Source organism: Nylanderia fulva, unplaced genomic scaffold, assembly GCF_048542155.1.
Source record: "Nylanderia fulva isolate GAGA-0341 unplaced genomic scaffold, ASM4854215v1 Scaffold23, whole genome shotgun sequence".
NCBI classification, from domain to species: domain Eukaryota; kingdom Metazoa; phylum Arthropoda; class Insecta; order Hymenoptera; family Formicidae; genus Nylanderia; species Nylanderia fulva.
In genome coordinates this window covers 449,976-477,018 of record NW_028190293.1, presented here as the reverse complement: position 1 = coordinate 477,018, position 27,043 = coordinate 449,976, and the positions used below count along the sequence as shown (strand labels likewise).

The following is a 27,043-nucleotide window of genomic DNA, read 5'->3' as shown; positions in this document are numbered from 1 at the left end:
TAATTAGGATTTCGATAATTGATTTAAATTAAATAAGGAGACAGCAATTTAATTGTGGAGATCAACCATTTTCAATCATCTTCATTATGTATAAGATTTCCACGGATTCAGAATCCACAGAAATCAATTTCCGAAAACGTGCGAGATCGGGACGATAAAACAATGGCGGAACACACGCAGATGGAAATTTAATTCAGATTTCAATAATTGATTTAAATTGAATCAATAAATAAGGAGACAACAATTGTGAAAATCAACATCTTCAATTATCTTCAATTATCTTCATCGCGTAAGATTTCCTCGGATCCTCGCATAATAATTTATATCTCTCGATTTTCGTCAATTGATCGGGGCGATAAAAAAATGGCGGAACACACGCAGATGGAAATTTAATTCAGATTTCATTTAATTGATTTAAATTAAATCAATAAATAAGGAGACAACAATTGTGAAAATCAACATCTTCAATTATCTTCATCACGTAAGATTTCCTCGGATCCTCGCATAATAATTTATATCTCTCGATTTTCGTCAATTGATCGGGGCGATAAAAAAATGGCGGAACACACGCAGATGGAAATTTAATTCAGATTTCAATAATTGATTTAAATTAAATCAATAAATAAGGAGACAACAATTGTGAAAATCAACATCTTCAAATATCTTCAATTATCTTCATCGCGTAAGATTTCCTCGGATCCTCGCATAATAATTTGGATCGTACATCTCTCGATTTTCGTCAATTGATCGGGGCGATAAAAAAATGGCGGAACACACGCAGATGGAAATTTAATTCAGATTTCAATAATTGATTTAAATTAAATCAATAAATAAGGAAACAACAATTGTGAAAATCAACATCTTCAATTATCTTCATCGCGTAAGATTTTCTCGGATCCTCGCATAATAATTTATATCTCTCGATTTTCGTCAATTGATCGGGGCGATAAAAAAATGGCGGAAAACACGCGCCGCGTGTAGGAAAAAGGCGGTATAAAGAGAGAAAACGTGTATATGAGGTAAGGGAAGTGGTCGGTTGCCGCCCCATTAATTAACTGCCCCTCTTCGCAGCCCTCCACTCTCGACCAAGGGCGCAGCCATTCACAGCTTGCTGCACTGGATCACTCTCCCTCTTCTCTTCTCCTTCATTTCGTTTCATTCTATATCTCGCGTCGCCTTTTTTTCCTCTCCCCGAACAATTTCTCGAACGTGCAACTAATTAATCGCATAACGAGACGCGAAAGGCAATATAATTACAAATTAACAATCATTGTGCAATTTATCATCTCAATACTGAACGTTGAACCTTTTTAACGTAACAACATGTTACGATAAATCCAGAATATCGAAACTTGTATGTACTTGTTTTCTTCCATCTCTTTTTATTTTAAACTCGGATCTAACAGAGAGAAGAAACTAAATACATAAGTTATGTTTTTCAAGAGATACAAATAAAATGTTAATTAATGCTAGTTTCGATTCGCGTCGAGAGTGATTTAATTGTCGGTTTGTATGCGACGAAGTTAAAGGTGAGAAAAATAATGTCGAAGTCGAAGTCAAGGAATCTATAATTGGGACAACGTACTTGAAGATACAAGCTGACGTGCGTCGTCGACATAATGGTCCTGTAAATATACTCTGATGATAAATTATACATCGTTGACAATATTAATTAAAGTGATTAACAAAGCTGCCGCAGCAATTGCATCAGAACGCATTAAACGATTAGAAGAGTAAAACAAGTTTGTCGAGGAAGAAAGATTATATTCGCGCCTCCATACATTAATATCTCGAGAAAACTAATATTATTTTATGATTAAGCGGAAGAGAGAATACAAATGCTACACACTTTGACATGAAATATTTTAGCGCCAATATCATAGTTATATATATTCTAACTTTTCCATATATAATAATACAATTAGAATAATAATTTTTTACAATACTTTTACTCGAGAGTCACACAATTTATTGCTTCTTCTTCTCCCTTTAACGCACTGAAACAATTGATTAACTTGACTGGACGATAGCATATCGAAGCTAAGAAAATAGAAATTTAGTTGGAAGGTTTAGTCGAGTTAAGAAATTTGCTGAATTTTGATTGGAAATTTGGCGAAACGAGACCGACTCGTTAACTCGAACGGAATATAAATACTTAAAAGAAGAGCGAAAAATTGAGTACCGTTACTCGTATTCGTGGGGTTCCCGACATCGTCGCGAGGGATCCCACGAAACGCGAGCATGCACCGGGGACGATTACACGGCCGTGGGAGCCATTGTTGTCGTCCTATGGAAATTAATTGAATGTATTTGAATAAGCGCGTTGTTCGCCGCTTGTTCCTACTTGCCCACCTACGCCGAACACGCGCGGTCCATAAACCGTGCTCGAGCTTTATATAGGACGGACCAAAGGGCGGACGACAAACGGCGCGACAGCGTGAAATTTGTTAGATCTAGAGAAACAGGAACAAACAATCCCGTACCTGTGTGATAAACCGCAGTGCTATACGGAATTAAACATATTACGACTGCGAGTCTCTATAGGGAACGAATAATGGACGTTATTTTATGTCGCGTTTTGCGAAATATCTCGCGACTGTATCGAAAGGGCACGGAAACTACGCGAGAATGGCCTTCGATAAATGTACGACATCGTCGTAAAACCACCCGGTGGAGAGAGCAAAAAGAGGGAGTAGGGGGCAGTAAAACGACCGCAAAGAAAATAAGTCGGCCGCTATTAATTACCGCATGCGAACCGCAAACCGAGCGTCATTAAATTCAGTTCGGTTCGCGCGGCGAGACCATTCGTGGTTCATGAAAATGCGCGAGAAAAACGAGCAAGTTTGAAATTTTAATATAGATAGAAATAGGGTAGACTTTCATTATTAGATGTAGCAACCGATCGAATTATATAAAGATGCCTTTCTGCGCGTATATCCGAAGAGCTTCTTCGTGCACCCTTTATCGATGCACAGCGACAGATATGAGATTGTGGACCGTTCGGTGTTTCCTTATACGATGCACAATGGCTCCATACGCATATTACACAAGATTTTATTTGTTTATTTATTATCTGCGCGCTCATGTTTCTCATGTCGCTAACAAGATTCACTCGATTAAGTTTCTTTGACTACTGGTGCCCCTCTCGAGGCAAAATGGTTCGCTAGCCTTTTATCCGCATAGACGCCGTAATGTACCTTACAACTGTTTTAGCTTTTTCGTTAATCAATCATCTCTGTCTTTAGTCTGTACTTTTGAATTGTTAATCCTGTATTTTTCATTGGAAAGATTGTTTTCTCGTCTTCAATGCTCACTCGTTTTTTCAATGAAATGTAATGAATTTTTTCGCGAGTTGGACAGTGTTGCGGAATAATAATTTTCGACTTTTCTCGTTGATATATTAAAGAAGGCAATAAGTTGATAAGTTATGCGGGGTTGACGTGCGCGGCGAGTGAAGAGAAAAAAGAAGAAGAAGCGGGATCCGGAGGAAGAGACCCAGGCGGTGACGATCCTTTCCCACGTCGGTCATCGCCGACCTCAAACTGGTCATCGGATCCTCGCTTGTAGCGAGTGAATGAAGGAAGTGGTCGGCAAGATCACTTTACAGCGCGGTCCACCCCGTATTTTCTTCCTCGCGCAGCAAATTTCTTTGATAACCGTAATCGATCGATTCTTTTTCTTCTTTTCGAAGGACACGATAACTTCTCTGTCCGGGTAAAGAGAAAATTCCCTGAATTTGTTGAAACCCTCTGTATAAAAAACATCGATAAAAGTATCGGACACCAAAGATTCGTTGCGGTCGGATATGTTGAACGCGAATACGATCGTTGAGGATTTTTACGAGATTCGCGGTTCGGCAGGAACGCGATGAAGTCGTCTTCGCGCGGTCTGGTACCGCAGAATTCTCTCGATCGCTGGGACGTTCGGAGTAGGTCCGCCATAAGGACGAGCAACGCCATGACGTTCTTTTGACCCGTTTGACCTCATGCACACTTCTCACGATGCATTATGGCGGCCGGCTTGGAGGCCCTCGGCCCTTCCTTCATCCTTTCCCCGTTGAAACCGTCAGTGGACCAACCAGATTACGTCCCTCTCTCTCTTTCTCTTTTCGCTCGTTACTTTTCTCCTCACCTCATATTCTTCCTCGCATTCTCTCTCTTTCTCTCCATTTCTTTCTTTATTTGACTGTTCTTTCCTCCATCGCTTTCTCTCTTCGTCTTTCTTGTTGTCGCCGCATTATCCCACACATAATCGAACCCTGCGCACGAGAAGGAGAGAAAGAGAGACGCCAGGAAGGCTTTCGTTCCTTTGATGCTTGTATGTACGTGTCCTGCTCTGCGGTTGCCAACTTAAGCATCGTTCACATCAAAATTTGCAAAGAGTCATTCCGCTGAGCTAGCTCCATTGCGAGACCAACATATGTTTTTATCATCCCTTAACTAAATCGCGAAAGATCTTGTCAGCGATGCACATATCCATGGTGCAAAATTCTAAGTGATTCGAGCGTTTCACTTTACGACGATGAAGACAGTAGCAAGTTTATTGTTCGATGTAATCTGCCAACTTATATATCGCGTAGCATAATTTAGCCACCGATGAAGAGATCCAGGGTATATAATTCGATCGAGTTAACCTGGATATAAACATGCAGTGATTTAGTTGGAGTAAATCTATGCCCTCGCAATCAGCGCGAAAGGATATCTCGAAGCGTAGGCGAGGCCCGATGACACGTCCTGTTAACGGGTTCCGCCCTGAGCTGTACAAGTCGTGACGGATGAATCTCGACGAGTTTCCATCAGAATGGAACGACGATGATGATGATATAGCCAAGTGCAATAGAAGTATACCGAAATACATATTATGCTGTAGCAGTCGAAGCGAGCAGTTGTTTCTTCTAAAAAGAGGCGGATTTATGGCGGACACAAGTCCGTATAACTGGTTCTATATATATATCGCGGTATAAAATTGTACCCGCGTCTCTCGGAACGTCGGTGGAACCGCTTTAATTAGGCCTCGTCGACTTTGAGGAGACAACGAGAGAAGTGGCTCATATTTTTAACGATTTTTCGACAGAGAAATGTGATCCTCAGGTAGATCAGTCAAAACAACAATAAGAGATGAACGAAGGGATTAAGCAGTAGCTCTGTTTGTGAGAAAGTATTAACCGGTTGACCGTAAATATTTTGGCGAAAAGGATCGAAGCGTTTGGCTATATAAGACGAAGAAGAAAGGAATATCGGGAGAGAAGGGAGAGCGATTTGTCGCTGTAAAGGCATGAACGATTGCATACGAGGTTAACGGAGGTGACCTCGACGTTCAGGACGCGCGGGAAACAAATGCTCGTGGATTTACGAGGTTATGCCTTCGAGAGGATAACGGCGCGAGCGAAGAGGCAGCTCGCTAATCCCGCGCTCGCATTAGTAAAACCTGCCAGCCGGCAATAAGTAACATCGCTAGAGGAGAGATCGCGCGCGTACCGCGGTTGCGAAACTCCGAGCGTATTTATATTTTATCGAACGCCAAGATTTTACGCGCGAGAGAGATTTAATCGGGAGAAATTTCATTTCTCTCCCGAGAAGATTTTTTTCAATATACATTTACAAAATTGTATTTGCAACACGCATATACGTACAGATAAAAAACTATAATGCGACGACGAAGGACAGCTGTATAAATCATTACTATTGTCAGCAAATAGACTGCAAACGCCTATTTCGATCAATAAATTCTCAGGTCGCGATCGTTTATATAGCGAAAGCGCGTTTATGTATATATATACATATTTTTGCGGGGGCCGCGAGATATCATTGTGTGCGTGTGAATTAACCGGTATCATACGGCATGATAAATGCTCAATTTTTTCTGAACCAGCCATTTCTTCGTCGCTGTAGCACAAGTGAATTATTATCGGACTCGCGCGTGGGTCGATCTCTCGCGCGAGAACTCTGTAATCAGCGCTTTTTCTTTTCTTTCTTTTCTGTCTTTTTTAATCGATACGATCGTAGGATAATGTCGTGCGCGTTATGCGAATACGAGAGAGCAAAAAGCCAAGTCGTTTATCGCTTTTCTCAACAACGGTCGATTATCGCGTTAACCAATTACTATGATGCAGCAACTCTCAAATAGTATATAGGATAAAAAATGTTTTACACGCGCGTAAATTTATGTCTAACTAATATCATCTATGTAATTGAAGTGTTTTCATACTACAATTATAAATATCTATTTTATTTTTCAATGCATTACAAAATTGTTTCTAAAATCATTTCTTTTGAAACCACATTCTATAAATGACGATTTAAGCTTCAGACGATAGACGACTGGATCAATGTTTATCGGTCCTTTAGCAAAATAATTTTTGACGTATGTATATAAGATTTAAGTAGAAGAAAAGAAAAATATTTCCGAAATAAAAATTATTCGATTTTTGTACAATTTTGTACAAATTAAATGTTTGCTTGAATTTTTGCACGAGTTTTATAAAACATTAACGTGATGAAGATAAAACACTCGTTCGTGTATTATAGTTTTCTGTTACATTAGTCATCAATTTGTAGTTTTTAAAAAAGCGAGAGATTTCCTCTTGCAATGTAAAAAAATCGGTGAACACAATTTCGATCACGACGTTATAGGAATTTGTTATCAAGTGCATTTATTATCAAATTACCTGGTTCGTAATCCCATCATCATTGCAGATACTGACTGCAAATCAATGTGCGAGCAATTTGGAATGCCGTTTGTATATGAATTTGTTCATTTTATTACACTTGCATCTAAGAATTCAGTTTCCTAGAGAAATGACAACTCGGGAGCAACAATCACGCTTATCAAAGATTATCTCACGTCTAATGTCGATCGCCAAGTCTTGTATCGATTCTGGGATTTATGATCGAGGATGAACAAATTACGAGATTTTTCGGTGAAAAGGGAAGTCGACGAGAGAGAGCAGAGAAAAAACCAAGAGAATTTCGTGTGAAATATATATGGCTTGGTCGGGGATGGGGAGAAATGCGGGGCGAGAAGAAGGACGAGAAGCGGCTATTAGGTTTATTTGCCGTAATTGGGGGAGCTTTAACGCGCTAAACCAAACACCGGTTATGGCCGCCATAAAACTACCCACAATCACTTAGAGCCGGCGCGCGGTATACGCGCTTTTTCTCCCTATTTATTCCGCGCGACCGACGGCTGCTAGTCGCGCCGGTCACGAGGATGAGCAGCTGGACGACGCAGCCGGACGACTGGAGGACGAGTTGTCCGGCGATTTGTTATTCCCGAGAGTCTTCTCGCGCGCACCTTTTATCGCCGCTTAGCGCAATTTTCGATCCTCCCGTCGTGTCGATCTCGTCGTCTCGCTATGTCCCCGAAGATTTTTCATAGGCGTTGCATCGATTCATGCACCTTCCACATTTGATGCTCCTTCCGGAGAGACTCGAAATCACGCGGCCTGCTTGTTTAGCGATATAAATATATGGAATATTAATTGCGCGCATAATGCTTCTAAAAAAAGATTATGGCATATTACTTAAGTATATTACATAATCGTCTCATTAATTCATTACGTTAATGATGTAAAAATCAATTTAGTCGAGATGTTGCGTCAAGAAAATTGCACACGGCAATTAATCACTTTAAGCTAAGCTTTATTGCGAAAGTAAACATCTTATTTGATTTATGCTCTTTGAGCATTTTGGCACACAATCATTTCGTCATTATCTTTAAAGGAGCAAAAATTATCGACAGTCTAATAGCTTTCGACGTTTTCAAAGAGCGAGTCTTCGCTCGCGTCCGGATTATCCTTGGCTTATGCGATCGCTATTTCCGTTTTGAGATTCATCGTTAACGAGAACGCTCGTGAGCTACCGACGGATGAGGCTCTCTCTATTCGAGAGACATCAATGCCCGAGTAAGCCGCAAGAAGCATCGCTCAACATTTTCGCAAACGCAAGTCAGACAAATCCGCGTTGCAAAAATAAATTTTATTTTCCTCATTAATAAATTAAAAGAACAAGTATTCAACTACGTTAAATAGAATCAATGTGAGAAGAAAATATTGTACTATGATATTTTTTATCTTCGAAACGTGCTATTAGCTTTAACAATTTATTTTCACTTGCAAGAAAAAACGAAAACGACTTTCTAAAATTTATCTTAATATATCGCACGCTCATTATCTTCACTCATTGACTGTTATAAAACTGTCGATTGAATTTGAATTTAATAATTCGAAAGTTACATTAATTAAATTTATTTCCTCTACCTTGATTATACATAATGTCGTAAAACTGGTGTCTAGAGAATGAAAATAAGTTTAAGTTGCGATTTGAGAGCTAAAGCTTTGTAAAATAGATGAATAATAGATGATTTATGGTTATAAGGATGTTTGCGGAATTTCTGGCAAAGAAATAAACATGGAGTAAATCAATTTGTTAAATCCCATAGTTTCGAAATGCGATGTCAAGTAGTCGAAAATCGGCTTTGCCGATTGACTCTCCGGAAATCGATTGTCGGCTTTTCAGAAAAAAGGCCCACACAGAGTGTCGGTCCTAGTACAACTCGGTGGTATCTCACAAAAGCACAGCGTGTACCGTGCGACCCAAGTGAGAAAGAAAGAAATATAGGTACCTAGCGAGAGCGGCTAATGCTTGAGGTAATATTTGAACGAGTGAAAATATCGCGCTATGGGGTGATAGATTTGATGCCGGTCCAACCTTCGTCTAGCGGCGCTGCCGATAAAAAGACGGCCCTTTTTGCAAAATTCGAGTAAATACGTGGCCAGGGAAAGAGTCTACTCTTCATATTTTCACCTCGGCCGTTAGTTTACACAGGGCGATAACCGGTGCGAAGCACAACGGTGCCTAAAAGACATTGTGCGAACAAAGGTCTCGCTATTTATCTTTAATTTTATCTCGGGAAATCAATTGTAAATATTGTTAAGCAACACCGTTCGTATCACAATGTCCACGTATCTTTAAATTCATATTTATATTTGTTATTATCCCATTTTATTTGGCATTTATTGATTTTACACAGGAAACGTGTCAAATACCACAGATCAGTTTGAAATATCTCCGGCACAAAATAGTCGTGTAAATAAGTTGAAAAAAACTTACACGCAAGTCTAATTATTGTAATTAAATTCGATGTATAGGTATATAATTGGAAAAAATATATATATATATATAACGTATTCTTGAGGAGCTCGATCCGATTTTTCGTGAAAAATATTCTAGCGCGTTTGCGATAAAGTCCGCTTCGATCGAACAAACATCGAACACTTGTCGCGTTCCCGCGTTGTCGTGATTTCTTATTTGCCGACAATTCGTGATTAAATGGGTACACTTGGATATTTTCCAAGACAAGCTTTTAAAAATTCAGGGGGTTTTGTCCGCTTAAGCACCACTGGTCCGCGGCGCCTGGGCTACCTTTTGTGCGACGCGGCGATGTCGACTTACAAATTGGAATACAACGGGTCCGGAGTTAGGAGAATCGTTTCACGCTTCGCGGAGGCGCCAAGTGGAAGGCAAACATCGATAAAAAATGCATGAATAAAGCGCACTAATGGAGCCTCAGTGGTCCATGGAAATAAACCTCGAATGGTCTTCGGTTCCCTAAAGGTGACGACGGACGAGCCGCGATCGAATTTCCTCTTGTCGATTTGTAAATGCCCGCGGTATCGCAAATCATTTCAAGTTCGAACATCGTTGAATATATTTTCATTTGAAAATAGCAATTTGAAATAAATAGAAAAATCTTTAAGAGCTACATCTTACAAATATGATCAATTGATTTTTACAGAAACACCGATGCTGATTTTTCAGTGAAATAATCATTGATCTTTGCTAAAATCTTGTGTTCCGTTCTTCGATCAGTGATTATTTTAATTCGAAAAAATACAACATGAATCTTGATGGTCTATTTCTGACATAGAATTATCCGATTATCATTAATCTGTTTCATTTCCTTATTGGTTTGTGAACAAGTTAAAGGAAATAGTTATTTGTAAAAGAAAATCCTGAGGAAGTATAGTCTTACCTTTCGAGATTGATAGCGAATTGAAAAATCGTGCTCAAAGTACGTATAGCGTCTTATATAAATTATCGATCTTGTCTTGTGCAAGTAAAACGAGTACGATCGAGCCGCTTATCACGCAGCTAGCATTTCGCGTGAATCACCTGCCGACGTTTTAACGATGTGCAGTAGCCAGTTTGTCATACGGTCCGGAGTACGGTGACACGGATTAAAGTAATAAACGCATGTTCGCGCATCGTTCATGGGAGAGATACACACTCGATCGATATATCGGAAATTGCTATCATCGAGGTACTTCATAAATTTACGCATTTACGATTACGTACCGTTACGTGCGGATCATTTTTGTGAAAGTATCTGCGTACACCTATACACGGGGTTAGATCAATCTCGGAGATAAAGACGTGCGAAAAATCGATTTTCTTCAATTTCAGAGAAAAAAAGTATAAACTTTCGAAATTATTAAAAAAAAACTCTGTTCGAAATATTATGACAAGCGGATAAAATTATAAAAATCTTTAGATTTATTACATTAATTTTAAAAATTGTAGAGATTCCTGTTTACTACGTGAAGATTTTTAAATATAGGATTTAAAATACTATAAATGTCGACAATTATTATAATAAATACGTGATAAATCCTTGCGCATTGCATTAAACGATTATTATCTCTATTTTTCAATAGAAAATAATAGACGTGAGAAAGGAATCTTAATATTTTTCCCAATTCTTGGAATAATCTTTTTCTTTGAATTACACGAGCTCTACGTAATCTTCAATGTGACAATCGTTTATTAGTATAAGTCACAAATACTATTACGTATCGTAAGTAGTATTTTGTAATGTATGGCGTTTCATTTGTACGGATCAAAGTCATGATACATAGAAAATATTGATACACGGAATGAAACGTAGGAGAGACGAGAATTTATATACATATATAACACCGACCAATTTCTCTAAAGACGAGGATAAAATCTTTGATGGGGAGAAATTCCTGACTTTTGCCCTCGGAGCGATCGCATCCCTCACCATTTTTCTGCACCCAGGCAAATTGACGAGGAAGCGGAGAAAGGTGAGACTCGATGACGTCCCGATAACGTCGCGTCCGATTGTCACTTTAATTAATATGAGACGGAACGCGATCGACCGATCGATCGGTTGGTGTGTAATATCCCTCGTAAACGCCGTGTCGTTTCGCGGAATGATTCACCGGCGCGACGGACACCTCAAGGACGGCCGTCTTTATCGCAACTTGACGCAGTTTTGTCATCGTCGTGACATTATATAGCTGCCACACTTCCAAAGTACGTCTCTGCTACCGGTGACGCGAGGTCACGTGCGCGATCGAACAAGTTTGTCGTTTGAACAGATTGCGTTTGTAAGAACGTATCGATTTCCTTTGCTCCAGCTAAATTTTTTGATCAAAGTTATTTAACTTTGTTTGCGGTCGCGATAAAGATAAAGATCAAACAAGTATCTCACTTTACGTGTATATCAGAGAAGCAATTAAAGACGCAAGTAGATGAAGGCGATGTATATAATTATACGGAACGTTCGTGTTAAAACGAGATCAAGATTATACGATCCAATTTTTTCGATTTACTAAACTTATCCAATAAATTAATAGCGACATTGCTCTATTATATTTCGACGTATATAATTTACAAGTACATAAATAGAGTATATTTCGTTGAATCGATTAAAAGGAAGGGTTCCTCATCTACTCGCGCCTTTTCTCGCATCCCCGAGAAAAAGATCGCTCGTTCACCTGAGTCATGAAACGATCCGCGCCGCTACCCTCCTCGTCCTTAAAGACTATGTCCACGTTGTAGTTGGGCACGAGAGTGTTAAATCTGGAATCGTCCCTAATCATCCGTCCCTCGCTGAGTCCGCTCGCCGGTAGGGTGTTCTCGCTGACGTTGGGCACATGCTGCTTAAATACCAGGGGAGTGAGCTTCCTGATGCCCGGCCGTCGGCCGCCACCTCTGCCAGGTCCGCACGCCACGACGAAGCCGTTGTTCTCGAGAACGGGCTGCCAGATGCCGAAGATGAGCAGGAACGCGTGGAAGAACGAGGCGCACGTGCGTCTCCTGGTGGCGCAGTGGTGGCTCGCCTGGAGGCCGCGACGACGATGATGATAGTGCACCATAATCGCGTGCCTCTGCCTCGAGGTCGACCTTGCGCGGTCACTATTCTCGCCGTCTGCCAAACGGCTGGCAGAACGACGACGACGACGACGACTTAGGTGACGTTCCGCGATCGATGATTCTTCCTCTTCGATTCCGCCTCTCGCCACTGACCTCACTCACGGTTAACCATAACCAGGGCATCACACACCCCTCCCGAGTGCACGCACTCTTTTTTTTTTTCTTTTACCACCGATGCAGTCGTTGTCGCTAATCACAATGCGCGGGACCGACGGAACGGAACGGTTCGAACCCGGGGAGAACCCTGATGAACGCGCGCGACAGGTTACAGCTTCCCGAGAGATCGGTCGAATCGATCCTTTCTACATTCTACAGTCATCCCGAATGTCGCGCGCGAGAATCGACCTAACCGCGAGAAAGAGAGAGCCCTTTAAAACCCTTCTCGTCACTCGGACAGTACCTATAACCCCTTTGGGATCGGTTTTCGTGTCGGAGAGAAGGTATGTACGAGTCGACTCACTTGACTGAACTCGGACGAAACGCCGTCCGGAAGCTGGCGCACGTTTTCCGGACGAGCCGGTGGTGGGAAATACAGGATGGGTTTTGGTGGGTTACTCCTGCGTTGTTTCTGCGACCTGGCCAGAGTACCCCTCTTCCTGCCCCCACCCCGCGGCAAACGGCCTGCCAGACCGCTGCCGCTGGCTGCTGTTAGCCGCTGGCCCCCGTGGGGTTCTCGTGGCCTCCAAAGGTGGTGGTGGGTGATCTCGTCCCCTCTACCTAGGCCCTCCTGGTACGCGTGACTGACGTCACCAGACCCGCTGTACCTCTATTGGCTAAGGCGGGGCGTTCATCAGGTAAACGAAGACAGGTGCACGTGACAGGAGGGATAAAGAGAGAAAGAGAAAGAGAGAGAGAGAGAGAGAGAACAGAGGGGGTAGCTTCTAGCTTTCTCTTTCGTAGATGCGATCGTTCTTTCTCTCTCTCTCTTTCTCTTTCCTCTACTCGTCTTCTCGACCCTTCTGTCTCTTCGCTCTCTCGCGAACCATTTCTTCGTCGTTCTCCGTCCATCCGTCTCTCCTCGGACTATTTTTCTTCTTTCGATGTTTCTTCGATGTCTGCCCCACTATCAGCACGATCGGGCAGCACTTCTTCTTCGTCGTATACCGTCTCACCTTGTTACTTCGTTCTTCTCTTTATCGGAGCACGTCGCTCTCTTTTCTCCTCCAGCGCTTCCTCTCGTTTCGCTCAGGTTCGGCTCTTTTAGCGTGTAAGATTATCCTACGGGTGTAAGACTATCCCCTCTCCCGAGATCTCTTTGCGACCTACCGAAGTCGGTGATTTTCTACTTCCCCGAGGCACGCGTCGACACCCTCGCGACGAAAGTAACGTGCTAAGTGTGCGAGGCCTACGGGGATGACCTTGAGGGATACTTTGTGTGCCGTAGGCATTCCTCGTCCTTTTCTCTTCCTCCGCTCTTTCCTTTCTGCTTCTTTTTTATAATAAATTCTAGTCGGTTTTCTCGACGTGTAAGTTTCGAATTTTCCCTTGGGAAATTTTCACGCGAAAAGATGTCGAATCCGGCATCTTTTCTCAAAATGGCGTGATTTTGGGCAGCATGGTACAAGTGATCGATTGGTCTTCGAGAATTATATTTGATCGGAAAACGTTGTCGCTCTCCCATGTTTTTGACAAACGCAGACATACACGAGATTGTTCATTATCGAACACTCGATCGAAGAATCTACGAACGAACGCGCGCTGTTTCTATCATCGAGCGTCTGGATCAAGAAATTGCGCGGTTGATATTCGCATGCCATTGGGAACTAATTAGGCGAATTAAGCACCGCTGATCGTATAGCATTGAGCGACGGAATGTACCGCGCGGATAAGACGTACCGAGGCCGAGCGCGGCCACACGTCGACTGATATGAAAGTCTAAGCCTCCTACTGCGGGGATAAGCAGAGAAAGGGGAGTAGACGTCAAAGAGAGCTCGGTTTACTGATAATAAACATCTTTCCTGAACACACGTGCGCACGATCATTGGCTGTCCGAATTTACATAACGTTGCTCCGAAACGTGCCCGACGCATATTCCGACGATAGCTACACAATCGTGTGTTACGACTGGGAAAAATAAGTAACTCGATCTCTCCCTCTCGTAATAAAATAATTCGTCATCGATCTTATAAATGCTAGCGAAGCGCCGCTCCTTGATACTTTATATGTAAAATTAGCTTTTTTTCGAAAGTAAAATTAATTTTTTTGGAAGTAGGAAACTGTATATTTATTGCTTATTTTTGAAATACAAATTCAAAGCTCGATTTTATGAAATTTGTTGAAACTCTTTAGATCTATGAACGTGAGAAAATGGGGGATGAAAATATAAATTCAGTTCTGGTATACATGACGAAAGAAGAAATTTGGATGAATATTTAAAATCTTATCAAGTGGAAATCAATTTCGAATTTCTTGGAAAAAACATATAACATCTAAAATACCCAAATAAGATAAAAACATTCTTCATAGATACAAGAAGCAGCGAATCTCCGTATCAGAGATAAATCCACGATATTCGTTAAAAGGCAAATCCGTTGTTCTATATAGAGTCCACAATACTTATCATGGGTGTCGTGAACTCGATTTTCCTCACTCGACTTTCCCTCGGTATCCCCGGAAATACAAAATAGTCGCAACTGTACGCGACACCCTGCGCGAAGAAAGAGGGAGAATTACGGCCCGATGAAAATATAAAATGTCGCTCGTTAACGCGGGGCCCGATGCCAGAAATCGCTGAAACTTGGCGGTAATAAAAGGTAACGAGTATTCGCGAGCTGTAAACATCCGCGCGGAACGCTACTCCGGAACATTTCATAATCCTGTTACGAGGCACTTTGAATCTCGCGGCGAGAGAGAGAGAGAGAGAGAACGCGGATCGAAAATAAAATTCCGCTATATATCGAGAGAGGTGCGAGTAACGGCGCAAGTATAAGAGAGAGAGAAAGAGAAATCGTTGCATCTCGTGAGAAAATATATAAGTGGACGAAGAGAGAATTGTCGGTGGTCCTCTTCAACGTGATTAAGATTCCTCTCTGTCGCGCTGGACCCGTGATATTCGACTCCGGTCGATGAAAAAATACCACGACTATCGATCCGTTTTTATTGCGTCTATTCGTCAAATCTCTAAGCTACGATAAGGATTGCAGCTCATATATAAATATACGTATGGACCGATATTCGATAGATCCTGCGATAGCGCGTACGATTCTTATCGTGAACATACCCTATACCTTTCACAATTTCAATTTTCTCATAGAGAATTTTTCAACGTTGCTTTACTTTATATATAGGAATAGAATTCCCTTGTAACGCGTAATCTTCAAATAAACATGAAAAATCCAAAATTTAATCGAACGCGTCCTAACTTAAAACCTCCGATGCGATCGACTTCTTCGGAATCTTTGTTGCCCATGTCAAGCTGCAACAGACCGAAAATTCTTCTTCATCCCGCAAATTTCTATTGACGAAACGTGGCCCATTACCATCATCGGTGCATCGCCGATGTACAACTCAGCTGTCTCCTTTTCGAGGTAACACGATATCCCCGAGGATCCCTAATGTCGAGCAAGAGAGGAGGGTAACGTTGGTCCGAACGACGGTCCGAGTTGGGTCTTTTCGTGTAATGGACGGCTCAAATATTTATCATCGGCCGCGTAATTTAAGGTGCGTTTAGCAAACGGAAGACGACGCGAGGAAAAACAAACAGGACATAGGGGCGGTGCGGCATAACTGACGAGAGAGAGAGACGGAACGGAGGACGACGGCGGCGGCGGCGACGGACGAGGAAGAGGAGAAGGAGATGAGACGGCGATGCTGAGGGGTCCAGGACGGAGGTCGAGAACGATAAGCGGGAGCGAAAGGGCACCGAGAGCGAGAGAGGCGAAAAGAGTAGCTCAAAGAGGCCGCCGTGGGGTCCAGAGGGCCTTGTGAGAGAAGGCGCAAACCCCAATAATAGCACTAGAATTTATATACCTGCACGAACACGCGGTGGAGAACGGTCCCGGGGCTGAAGGGTCCGTCGTTCCAGGGACGGCTTGGTCCCCCGGACGACTATATACTTTCGCAGCGATACGCGCTGTAGAGTACTTCTTCAACGTTCGATAGTCTCGCGTGTCGCGCCATGAAATGGTCGGTAGACGATCGATAAATTTAGGATGGGCAAAGATTTATCTCGTGGGAATTTCTTACGGAAATTTATGTCGAAAGAGAGAGAATACCATTTTGTTTTGGAATCAAAGTTCTAATTTGCGATTTACGTGTTTCGTGTACGCGTGTCACAATTTTGATTTTAACATCTCGCGTGTCTCAAAACTAAGCGGCCCTGGATTTCGTCTGTAGAGAAGAAAGCTGAGGAACCAACGATAGATAAATAGAGATAGAAGTAGAAAGAGAAAAGAGAAAACAGCCGTGGTTCGTGGCAGTCTGAAGAGCGAACCATCCATCACGAATGGCTCAAAGCCATATCTTTTGGTGACCGGTGTCTGTCGGTATCGGATGCTAAAGCGTGGCCAAATATTGTGAAAGGTCCAGAAAAGGCAGGAACGTGAAATAAATTTGCTGCGCCGATGTGAGAGGAAAGGAAGAAAGAAGGGAGAGAGAGAGAGAGAGAAAGGCTGTAAGAAAAAAAGCGAGAACACTGCTCTCCCACCCTTCTGTTCAGCTCGAAAGGTTGCGTCTTGTACTTGTGCGTGTCGAGATGGAGAGAGGAAGAAGGCTCTTTAACCACTGTGTCGGCTCTTTGAACCCTGCCGACCTCTTTCTCTCTCTTCTCTCTCTCTCTCTCTCTCTTCCTTATCTTTCTTTTCTCTCATCCTTTTATTTCATCTCTGTCTAGCGCGCTATCACTTTCCTTCTCTTTCCGCCGCTTTGTCTCATTTGCTTTCAATATCTGCTTCGTTCATACAAACCAAATTCCGAAGGTGGAAGGCTATCATTTACATTTTACACGTGAAAAAATATTATTCACAATTTTAGTTTTGTTTTGATATTAGTTTTTTTTCTATCAAGTATATTTTTTTTACATCTCTACTCGGGTGAAACATAAGTGTGATAAAAAAGAGTTGTCTTTCTGGCGTATTGTTTGCCAGAAAGAGATTCGGAATCTATTTCGGAAAGAGAGAGAATTCCGCGCGCGGGAAGATATCTCGTTCGCGATAATTGAATCTTCACAGTGCATTATAACGTGAAGTGGCGCAGCACTTTTTATATAGCACGCTACTTTTTTTCGGACGCGGGACTCTTATAATTCGTCTTACATTGTGTGTAACTTTAACATCATGGATCAGGCCGCTCTCGCGAGGATCGCAAATAATTCCCGTGTTTCGAGGCACTCGAAAGTTCTCGCTTTGGTCGAAGAGTTCGCGGAACAAACCACGTCACCGGATATCAGTTTTGATCGAGATTGCAGTGTGTGATCTCCGCGGCAAGGCCCCCAGTTTCTTGACGAGAACGCGATCTCGTATCTTCGTGAAGCCGCTATCCTCCCTCTACGTTCCGCGCTAACGCTTGTTAACGTAGCAGCACCTTGACCGCGCTCTCAGCCCATAATTTTCTCTGCGAACGTCACGGATCCTCTCTCGCTGGTGGATTAATAATCTAGAGTGGTCCTGAGGGGAGCGAAAAAACGATACGACGCGAGGGCAGCAGCTATGGGACGAGGAACCCAGCAGGAAGATGGGCGAGAGGAAGAGAAAGAAAGCCGGATGGAATGTAGGAGAGAAAGAGAAAGAGAGAAAGAGGAGAAAACGTGGAAGGGTACAGCGATCGTAGCTCGTAAGTTAGCACGTGGTCGAGTCAAGCCGTGCGAAGGAAACCGAGAAGCGGGAAAGAAGAGGTGGAACGAGTCAAGCGGGCTTACTACCTCATCTCGCTTCTTCAACCATTGACGTAGATGGAATTCTAAGTAGCCTCCTTGCTTTTTTTTGTGTCGGCGCGATTTTGTGAATATTATCAGCTGATTGCGATAACTCCTGATGAGTAATCGGAGATAGAAGATGGAAAAACGTGTCTAGGAAGATGTTCCTCTGCTTACCATAAAATATCTTTCCTTCTAAATTATTCTCTATTAGCTTTACTCTTGTATAAATTATAAATCATCATTCTTCTTCCAAACTTTCACCTTTCCTTAGTTCTCCCGATGACTCATCGATCATATTTCTTCGTAATTATGCGTCTACAGTTACCATATAATCTATAATGAGAAATGTTGCATGTACATTCGATATTATACAATATATATACATCGCCGCTCTTTCACGATAAATTTTAATGGCAATTGTATCGCGGAGAGAGTTTTCTATGTCCCTCGATACTCGCGCCACTGTTCTTCAGCATCTCCCGCCTCTCTTCCTCGGAACCACCTCATCTTCGCAGCCCGGGCAGAGGGTATAAGAGACGGTGTGGACGACGCGAAAGCGCTAGAGAGGTGCAAGGGAGAAAAAGCGACGAGGAAGTGAGAAGGAGAGTGGCGCGCACGTAGCCGTCTCAGGGAGCGAGAGCGCATATCTAGAGGAGTAGCGAGCACACAGAAGGGTCGCGGTAGGGTGGGGTAGAAGAAGGCCCGCGAAGAGACGAGAGAAGAGGGAAGCGAGAGGTCCACAGGCCCACAGAGGCCCACGGGGACCACACAGGACGCGGCACGCGCGCGCTCTACCGGGTGGGCCAGCACACGTCGGCTTCGGGCATCCTCGCGTCACCTCGGCCGGGCTCGTGCGTCCTCGGTTGGGCCCGGTGGTCGGATCGCGCCGAGGCCACACAGATCGCGCACGCGCGAACGCTTCCTGGGTGGCATTCGCCTGCCGGCCGGCAGGCCGAACGTAAGGTACTTCTCTCCGTTCCACCGTGGGCCGTACAACCTGTTAGTATCGTGCCGTCCGCGCATTATGTCTCTCATTCTCCTCGTCTTTCACAGCACCCTCCGCACACACAGGTATCCCTCTCTCCGACTCTCTGTTTTTTCTCACCTTCCTTCTCTCGCAACCCGTAGGCGCGGCGCCCCTCTACCCCTCCCGCCTTCTGTCGGTCTCTACCGGCATCACGGGCTTCTAATAAGATTCCAATTTGTCAATTAGGGGGAGGACGGGCCCCTGACGCGCATCTCCCGCTACCTCGACAGGCATTCCTCTCCCTTTCTTCCTTCTCTCTGTCCACGTTGGCACCTATCTACCTACCTACCTATCTACCTACCTACCTACCTACCTATCTACCTACCTACCCACCTACCCACCTTCCTACCTACCTACCTGTATTAGCAATGTGCAATCACGACACTTTACACAGCTGCCGCGCAGGGTGTTCGATCTCTTTTATCTTTACACACGATTACACGTATCGCTATGCTTAATTTTATAGAACGTTCCTAGCAATCTTTAATATACAAAGTACATATGTCTACATACGAGTTTTCTCTCGCGCGGTACGGATTAAAAATTAATATGCAGCAAGTCTCGAGGGCGAGAGCGATCGTTACAACGTGTATCGCCGCGTTCTTATGTACTCGTCGGACGTAATGAGATGTAACGAGCTTCGACGCTACGGGAAGTCCGAAGATTCTCACGATGTAAGCCACCCGCTGCGATTCGTCGTCTCGTCGATATCGCGCCGCAGGTTCTTCAGCTCCTCGGTTCCTCGACACGTTGAGAGCATTGGACAATATATATTTTACACGGCACATTTATACGCTGAATTATTCTATCCCGAGTTATAAGACAAAAATTTATAAGATGTAAGAATGTCCGAGAATTAAAATTCGTGTCCTTTCTCTCTGCGCGAGAGAAGCTGCTTCATATTAACTGCGCATAAATTCAAGAATCTTGAATATATCGCGTTTAGCACAGATCTCAACACATTGGCTTTGCCAGCCTTTTACGTTGTAAAGCTTTATCAATGATGCTTTAACTGCGCAGACTGGTCTTGCGATGCGTTTCAAAGACATGCACATCGACGTATGTTCTTTGATTTTTCAAGACTTTGTTTTCTTTCATCCGACTAGGAACATAGCTGCGCGTTTTAGTCCACGTGGGTCTTCGCGTGGATACGCAGGGCTCCTCCTGGCCTGCGGGCGGACTATAAAGTTTCATTTCTGCCGGGCGAATGTCTTCGAATTAGCAATAAAGCAGCGATTCTCTCCCCCTTCGCAGAGTACAACGAGGCCGCACCGCGCCGCGCCGCGCCGCGCGGCGTTGGCCCCTTCTCGTTTTTTGTTTACTCACCAACGAACTGGTTTTGCGGTATACACCGCGTCGTCCGTTCTCTCCTCTCCCTCTTTTCATCTTCCTCGTCGGTCTCCTCTCCGCCATTCTCTCCTGCCGGTCTCCAGGGAGGACCGGAGCTATTTTGGGGTACGCAAATACACCCGGCGCGTATTGCGAGGGGTGTCAACGAGTGGCCGTTGGCGGTCGGCACGTGTCCTATCATTGTCAAGTCGGTGACAAAAGAGCTACTCGATGCAAACTGCCTGAGTTTGCCTTGCGGAAAAGACGTATCGAAGGAATACGCCAAATTGAGAAAATTTTGTGGTACACAAAACTAATTGTCAGGATACATTACGCAGATCCAGTATGAGGTAAAATATGAAGAACCAATCGAATGGCTAAAAGAGTGGATCCTTGTCAAAAATCAGAAAATTGGTTCGATGTGTCTTGTGGCGGTAGTGACCATTTACCATACAGTCTTACTTTGGTAATAGAATAACGTACTATTCGCGAATGGTCCCCTATTTCTGTCTCCCTCGTCATTGACAGTGTCTATTCGATTTCGATTAGATTTCTTCATGCTTTAACGATTGGTTTCGCACCACCAAATTTTTCCAATTTGGTATACTCCTTTATTTCACACTAACATAAGATCTTTGAACGGTATATTAATATCCTTTAAACAATCGGGAGGGTTTCCTGCTAGAGAGAGACTCAATAAAATCCATATTGTACAATACAGTACGAGGAAAGGAATATCCTCTCTCTTTCTGACCCGACTTCTCGCAGGCCTCTCTCGGATGATAATTGTAGCCGTGGGTATAACGTACGCGAGACAAATCGAATTAACGCGGACGTAACTCATACCGAGTATATCGTCCGAGACAAGAACCGCCTCGGGATGGCCAGAGGGAATATCGCGGCAGGACCCTTTGAAAGCGCACGTGTATGTGCAAGGTTCGTGCGTTGCACACGCATATCGCGCTTTTGCCTCCGCACATTATATGCTATATATGATCTAGATCCGTGCGCGCAGAGACAAAGGAATGCTTCCTTCTCCCTCTCTCTTTCTTTTTCTCTCTCCGGAACCTCTTTGGCGTCCTTCCACCGATCCTCCTTGGTACCCTGACCGAAGAGGGTACAAGGAGCTGCGAAGGACGGCGCGAGGAGCCGTGGGGGAGGGCCGCGACGGGGGATGAGGGGGAGTGAGGGAGGAGAGGTACGCGGGAAGAAAGAAGAATAAGAGGAGCGAGCCAAAGGAGGAATAGGCCATTCCACTTATACGCTGCTCGGATTCAATTAACTCTCCACCTTCTTCCCTCCTTTTTCTTCTCATCTCGCTGCCATACCCGCTCTCGCCCTTCCACTGTACCCTTATACAGGGTGTTTCTCGGGACGTCTGTAACGCGTCATCGCTTTGCGTCGATCGGAGGGATTTTTGGATATTCAGTCAGAGTGTGTGCAATGACATTTGCTAAACTTTCTACGGCTAATTCCATCAATTGCGACGGATTGTGTTGGAGATTTTTCCGCCTTGTCTCGCCGATTACACTATCTTTGAACGAGAGATCAGGTGCGCTTGCACGTCATCTCGACGGTGATGACGTCGTGTGCGATTATCGCCGTAATTGCTACACGTAGGCGGAGCTCTCGCGCTGACTTACGACTTACGACACTGGTAATAATAATAATAATAATAATAATGAAGCGCTTTATTGCCCCGTATATAAACCAAGTCTCGACGCGTATATTAGGCGAACGCGATAAGAAGATTGTTGACGGAAATTCAAGGTATATATATATCTCCATGTTTACGAACGAGCAATTTCTCACGCGGAAAAACGAGTAAATACCGGAAGTTTTCTTCAAGAAACTCGTCTTGCGACTAATATCACCGCTTCCGCTCGTGCGAAGATGATCGATGAGCGAAGTATGATACATATATATCTCAAGCTGTCCGATACTTTTAAAATGATGATTAGTTGACGCTATTTTACATCGTTTTATGTCGGCGAGATAATTTTTTCTCATAATATAGCAAAGTTAATGAGAATCATTATCGATGATATAAAAAAGAAATAGGAAAATTGCAATTGTAAAATAATATCTTCAAGATATTGAACGGGATTCAGTGTCTTATTCTTTTATCTGGATATAATAATCTAGATGGGGTAATTGCTCTTCTTCTTCTCTTCATTTAAATTACTAAGATATATATTATCTTCATTTTTATCTGAGATAAAAGAAAGGTTTCTCCAAATTATGTACTCGTTACATTATCAGCGTATTTTAATTAGGGCAGGAAAACTATATATACATATCAAAAATCGTCTGTCAAATGACGCATTGAAAATTTTAGATGAAACATGTTATAATTTCATCTTTCATCTATAGATAAATTTAAAGTAGGGCCATGTTCATCTCATTTATGTAACATGTATTCTATTATTTATCTTCACATCTACAAGATTTCGAGATTATTTAAGTTGCTGAAATTTGTTTATATACCCGTGTTTTTCGTCAATTTCTTGTTGACTTTTCAATAAAAAAAAAAAAAAAAAAAAAATCGAAGAACCGAGAGGGAAATTCTCTTCTTCGCCTCTTCTTACGGGACATTCCTTTTATCGCAAACGCCGCGACGCAAATAGAGTTTGATTGTTGGTAATGATTCGACGCCTCGTGAACGTGCCATTATCTCCTCTTGACTCGTTCGTTCGACTGGGAAGCAGTTGCTCGAGACCTTGCGCGGATTCGCCCTAAGGGCCGACTCACAGAACCCTGGTGTAGCAGGTCCTGGTGTCTTTATGCTAAATCGCGTCGGTGAACGGGAAAAAAAAACTATCACTGATTGAATAATATCGAGGGAGCAGATATTAATGAAATTAATATCTAATCATCTCTTCTGTTGTGCAAGGAATCTCTCGTCATTGGATTACAGTCGGGATTATTGTTACCCGATTTGTCATCGCTAAGCGTTTCTTTTATAGGGGGTGGTTTTCTTTATCGCGATCGCGGACGGGGTTATCAATATTAACAATACGCGGTATCGAATTACGCTCTGTCACTGCACTTACTGTTGCAACGATATCTCGTGAGTATATGATACAGCGATTGTGCTGATGTGAAACTAAACAAAAGATGGGAGTGTGAAAGTTCATGTGTTTCGTCATCGTCTCTATTGCTACAAATAGGTCCAACGTCATTGTCTTCTAGTCGCATTACATTAGTGCATCTCTTAAACGTTGTTGCTTGATTCTGCGAATATTGATTTGTTCATATTCTTTATTTATCCTATATGTATTATTCAACAACCAGTATTTAATATAATAGCATTTACTTTTTTAATTTTAAAGGAGCGCGTTTTTATTTTAAACATTCTTTTTGAAGATAATTAGTTTATTTTATAAAGAAAATATATAAAATAATTCTAAGAATGAAACAAGTAATATCTCAACTTATAATAATAACAATAAGGGTAACAAAGGAAGAAAGAAAGTTAACGAATCGCTAAATGTTTTCAATTCTAAAGTTTCGATTCACAGATTTAAATATTTATTCGAGAATTGGTATGCGAGCTCTCGTACAAAAGTGTATTTGAATTAATATGAAAATTGATCTCGCAGCTATTCACAGATTTGGTGCGAATGAAGAAAGGGTAGATTTAGGGTGAGAAATTGGCTCGCTTGCGCGAATGCTGGATTTCTCTCTAAATTCGGCGACTTTCGCGCGGCGCGGCTTCGGCAGAAGCCTTCTCCGTGATCTTGTCACACGTCCGGAGATGAGAACGGTGCCTTAAGGCCCGCATACAACCTCTCCTCCCCGAGACGAGATCTCTCTCTCTCTCTCTTTGGTTTCCCACGAGAACCACCGCCGCCGCCGCCTTCTGGAATGTCGTTCTTCCCTTCTCCTCCACCAGCGCACGGTTCCTCCACCATCCTCTTCTGCTCCTTCTTCGCCTCCACTACCGTCTCTCGGCTATACAACCACCGTGGTCTCTCCTCGCTCCACCGTGCTTTCCTCGGTGCAACAGTGTCTTCTCTCGCTCTCTATCATGCAGTTGCAACCCCGCCGCCTTAATTTTCCTCTTCGCTTTCCTTCCCGCCGCCTCGGTGCATGCGGCTTCAATGGGGTGAATTCCGCAGTACGTATATATATGCTCTTGGAAATAATACTGCGTTAACAGACGCGCAAATGTGGTTCCCGATGTTTAGGCCATTATGTGCGCTTCTTCGTTTTTTTTTTTTTCTATATCAAAGCTCTTCCTTATTCTGTCTTTTGTCGATAGGAGGAAGAGACAGCGATATTATATATGGTTTATCTTATTTCTAGTTTATCTTAATGGAGAATTCTGAAAAGATCAGAGAGATAAAAGCATGTCATAGGCTAAAGTGCACGTTGTCATCTTTCGCCTCGACCTTTCTCCGTGTGCATTTAACGAGATGCGCATTGCCGATGCATTAGCCGAGAGGTATAGATAGTAGTGCGGTTACAAACGGAAATAGGTTACAGTTTTATGAGCCTAACCCTCGCCTAAATGCCACCACGCGGTGATTGCGCGTTTTCCATTTCTGCGGTTTAACCGACAAAAGTCATGTGAAAAAAGGGGAAATTCTCTATTCAACCCGCGAGCAAGCGCTGCTGATGATTTACGAGTCAGTCTTTCCGCGACAGCACACGTTACATCTGCCTCATTACATTAACTCCTTTTTTTTTTTTTTTTTATATATTTGATATACCTACGATTCTTAATTAGCGTGAAATAACGGCAACCGCGAATCGTTGTAAAACGTGTTTCTTTACTTCAAACGTATATACGATGTTTGAAAGACCGTCAAATGTCAGACATGCACGTCGCGTCTCTTCTAGACCTCGCTCGTTTCATCAATTTTGATGTGTATATAGATTTATCGATCTATAAATGAACTAAAGACCATAACGCGTGTACACGCGGAACGAGATGCAATTAAACGTACAATAAGAATATTTGTTGCGGCTCGAAAGCTTTCCGAGACGCTTCTCCGATCGTTTCATAATATGGCGAAACGTTTGTTCCCTCGCGATATACCTATATGACTCATCCGTTTTATTCGATTACGAGCGGGCTTTAGTGTTGCGTATAACTCTGTGGGAATACCCGGCACAATCGCCAATGGGTCGTGATATAATTGCTGTTTAAGGGGACGAAAAAAAAAAAATATGATTCCAGTTACACCGCGGTTATTGTGTTACTCTGTTCTTTCGTAAACTTTAATCCGGCCTTCTATTACATGTCTGGCTAAAAATAATAATGGTTTACACTTTGCTATACCTATGTTTGCACCACATATCCATAATAAGACGGTTACACATACGTGGTTCTGTCAAAGTGTGCGTCGATCTCATACACAACGGGTGTCTCGTTCAAAATGAGAAGTTCACGTTCCTCATTTATTCCAAGACATTAAAAATATAATAAAATATGCGACAAGAGAAGATTTTATTACTAAAAATCAGTATAATAAATCATTATTTCTCTAACAGCATCCGAACATACTTAGGATGTCCTATGAACGTCTTTCGAATTAAACATTTGACTAAATATGCAACGTAATAATTTGACGATGCAGCAACAGACTTCTTTTAGAATAGATTTTTTTATTAAATACACAGACTGATTGAAGAGAAGCCTCGAATAAACGAACTGTATTTTAAATTTTGAACGTAGAACCCTCATACTTTCCTGATTCCATGATCGGAAACAGATGGTTTAATACATTTAGAATATATTAAATTGAAAAATAATAAAAAGTGATGGAAATCAAGATCCCTTAAATTACTGGATTGAGGTTTGTGAAAAATGAATAAAAGAGGAGGCTTTGCTTTTGGGGAAATTGTGTCACCCGATGTGTACTGTGTTGTCGCTCCAGCCAGTCCAGACGTAATATGAGACTGACCATACGAGGTGGCCACTCTCATGATGCTCACTCAGTGTACATACCATCTCTACCAACACCGATTGGAAAGTACCACAACATCGTAGTCGCCACCATCTCGAGCTATCAAACACGAGACTCGCGAAAGCAGGAGAGTAGGTGTCCTGACGAGAGTGTGTGCCCTCTCCCTATTTCTTGCCATCCTCTGTTGTTTCCCTTCCTTTCGCCTTTCACAAATTGTGTGACTAACAGCCTGGACCAATACACCGCCCATGTTCGTTATTGATGATGCTAAGGTAGTGCTACCTAACAATAAGCATTAAAGCATTCGAGCATGCAGATGATTGAAAACATGCATTTTTCCAATATTTTTAATATTTAATTAATTTTGCAAACACTTTTTTTATTATAAATATGTGTAATCTTAAATGTATGATATATAAAAATTTAATGTAATTATTTTTCAATATTAATAATGACGTAATATATATATATATATTTTATGATTAACGTATATCACATAAAATATTTAACATGTTTTATTTCTATATGTGTAAATAATACACAAATTATTTAATAAAATTTAATTAAATATATATTCAATTGTCTTAAATATATAATTAATTGAATAATTTCGTTAAAAATTTAGTTAAAAATCAAAGAATCAGCGCGGTTATTGATCAAAAGGGTATAATATTTTACA

General features: G+C 42.4%; 1 protein-coding gene across 1 annotated transcript in view; it reads right to left on the bottom strand.

Annotated features, from left to right (window-relative positions):
- The window catches only part of hh (hedgehog signaling protein), a 36,941-nt gene extending 24,608 nt beyond the window's left edge, over positions 1 to 12,333 (bottom strand). Inside the window, exon 1 of the mRNA XM_029306124.2 lies at positions 11,801 to 12,333. Coding sequence (XP_029161957.2) covers positions 11,801 to 12,181 — 381 coding nt within the window. The 5' untranslated portion in view covers positions 12,182 to 12,333. The remainder of the gene's footprint in view (positions 1 to 11,800) is intronic.
- Positions 12,334 to 27,043: the final 14,710 nt, after the last annotated feature.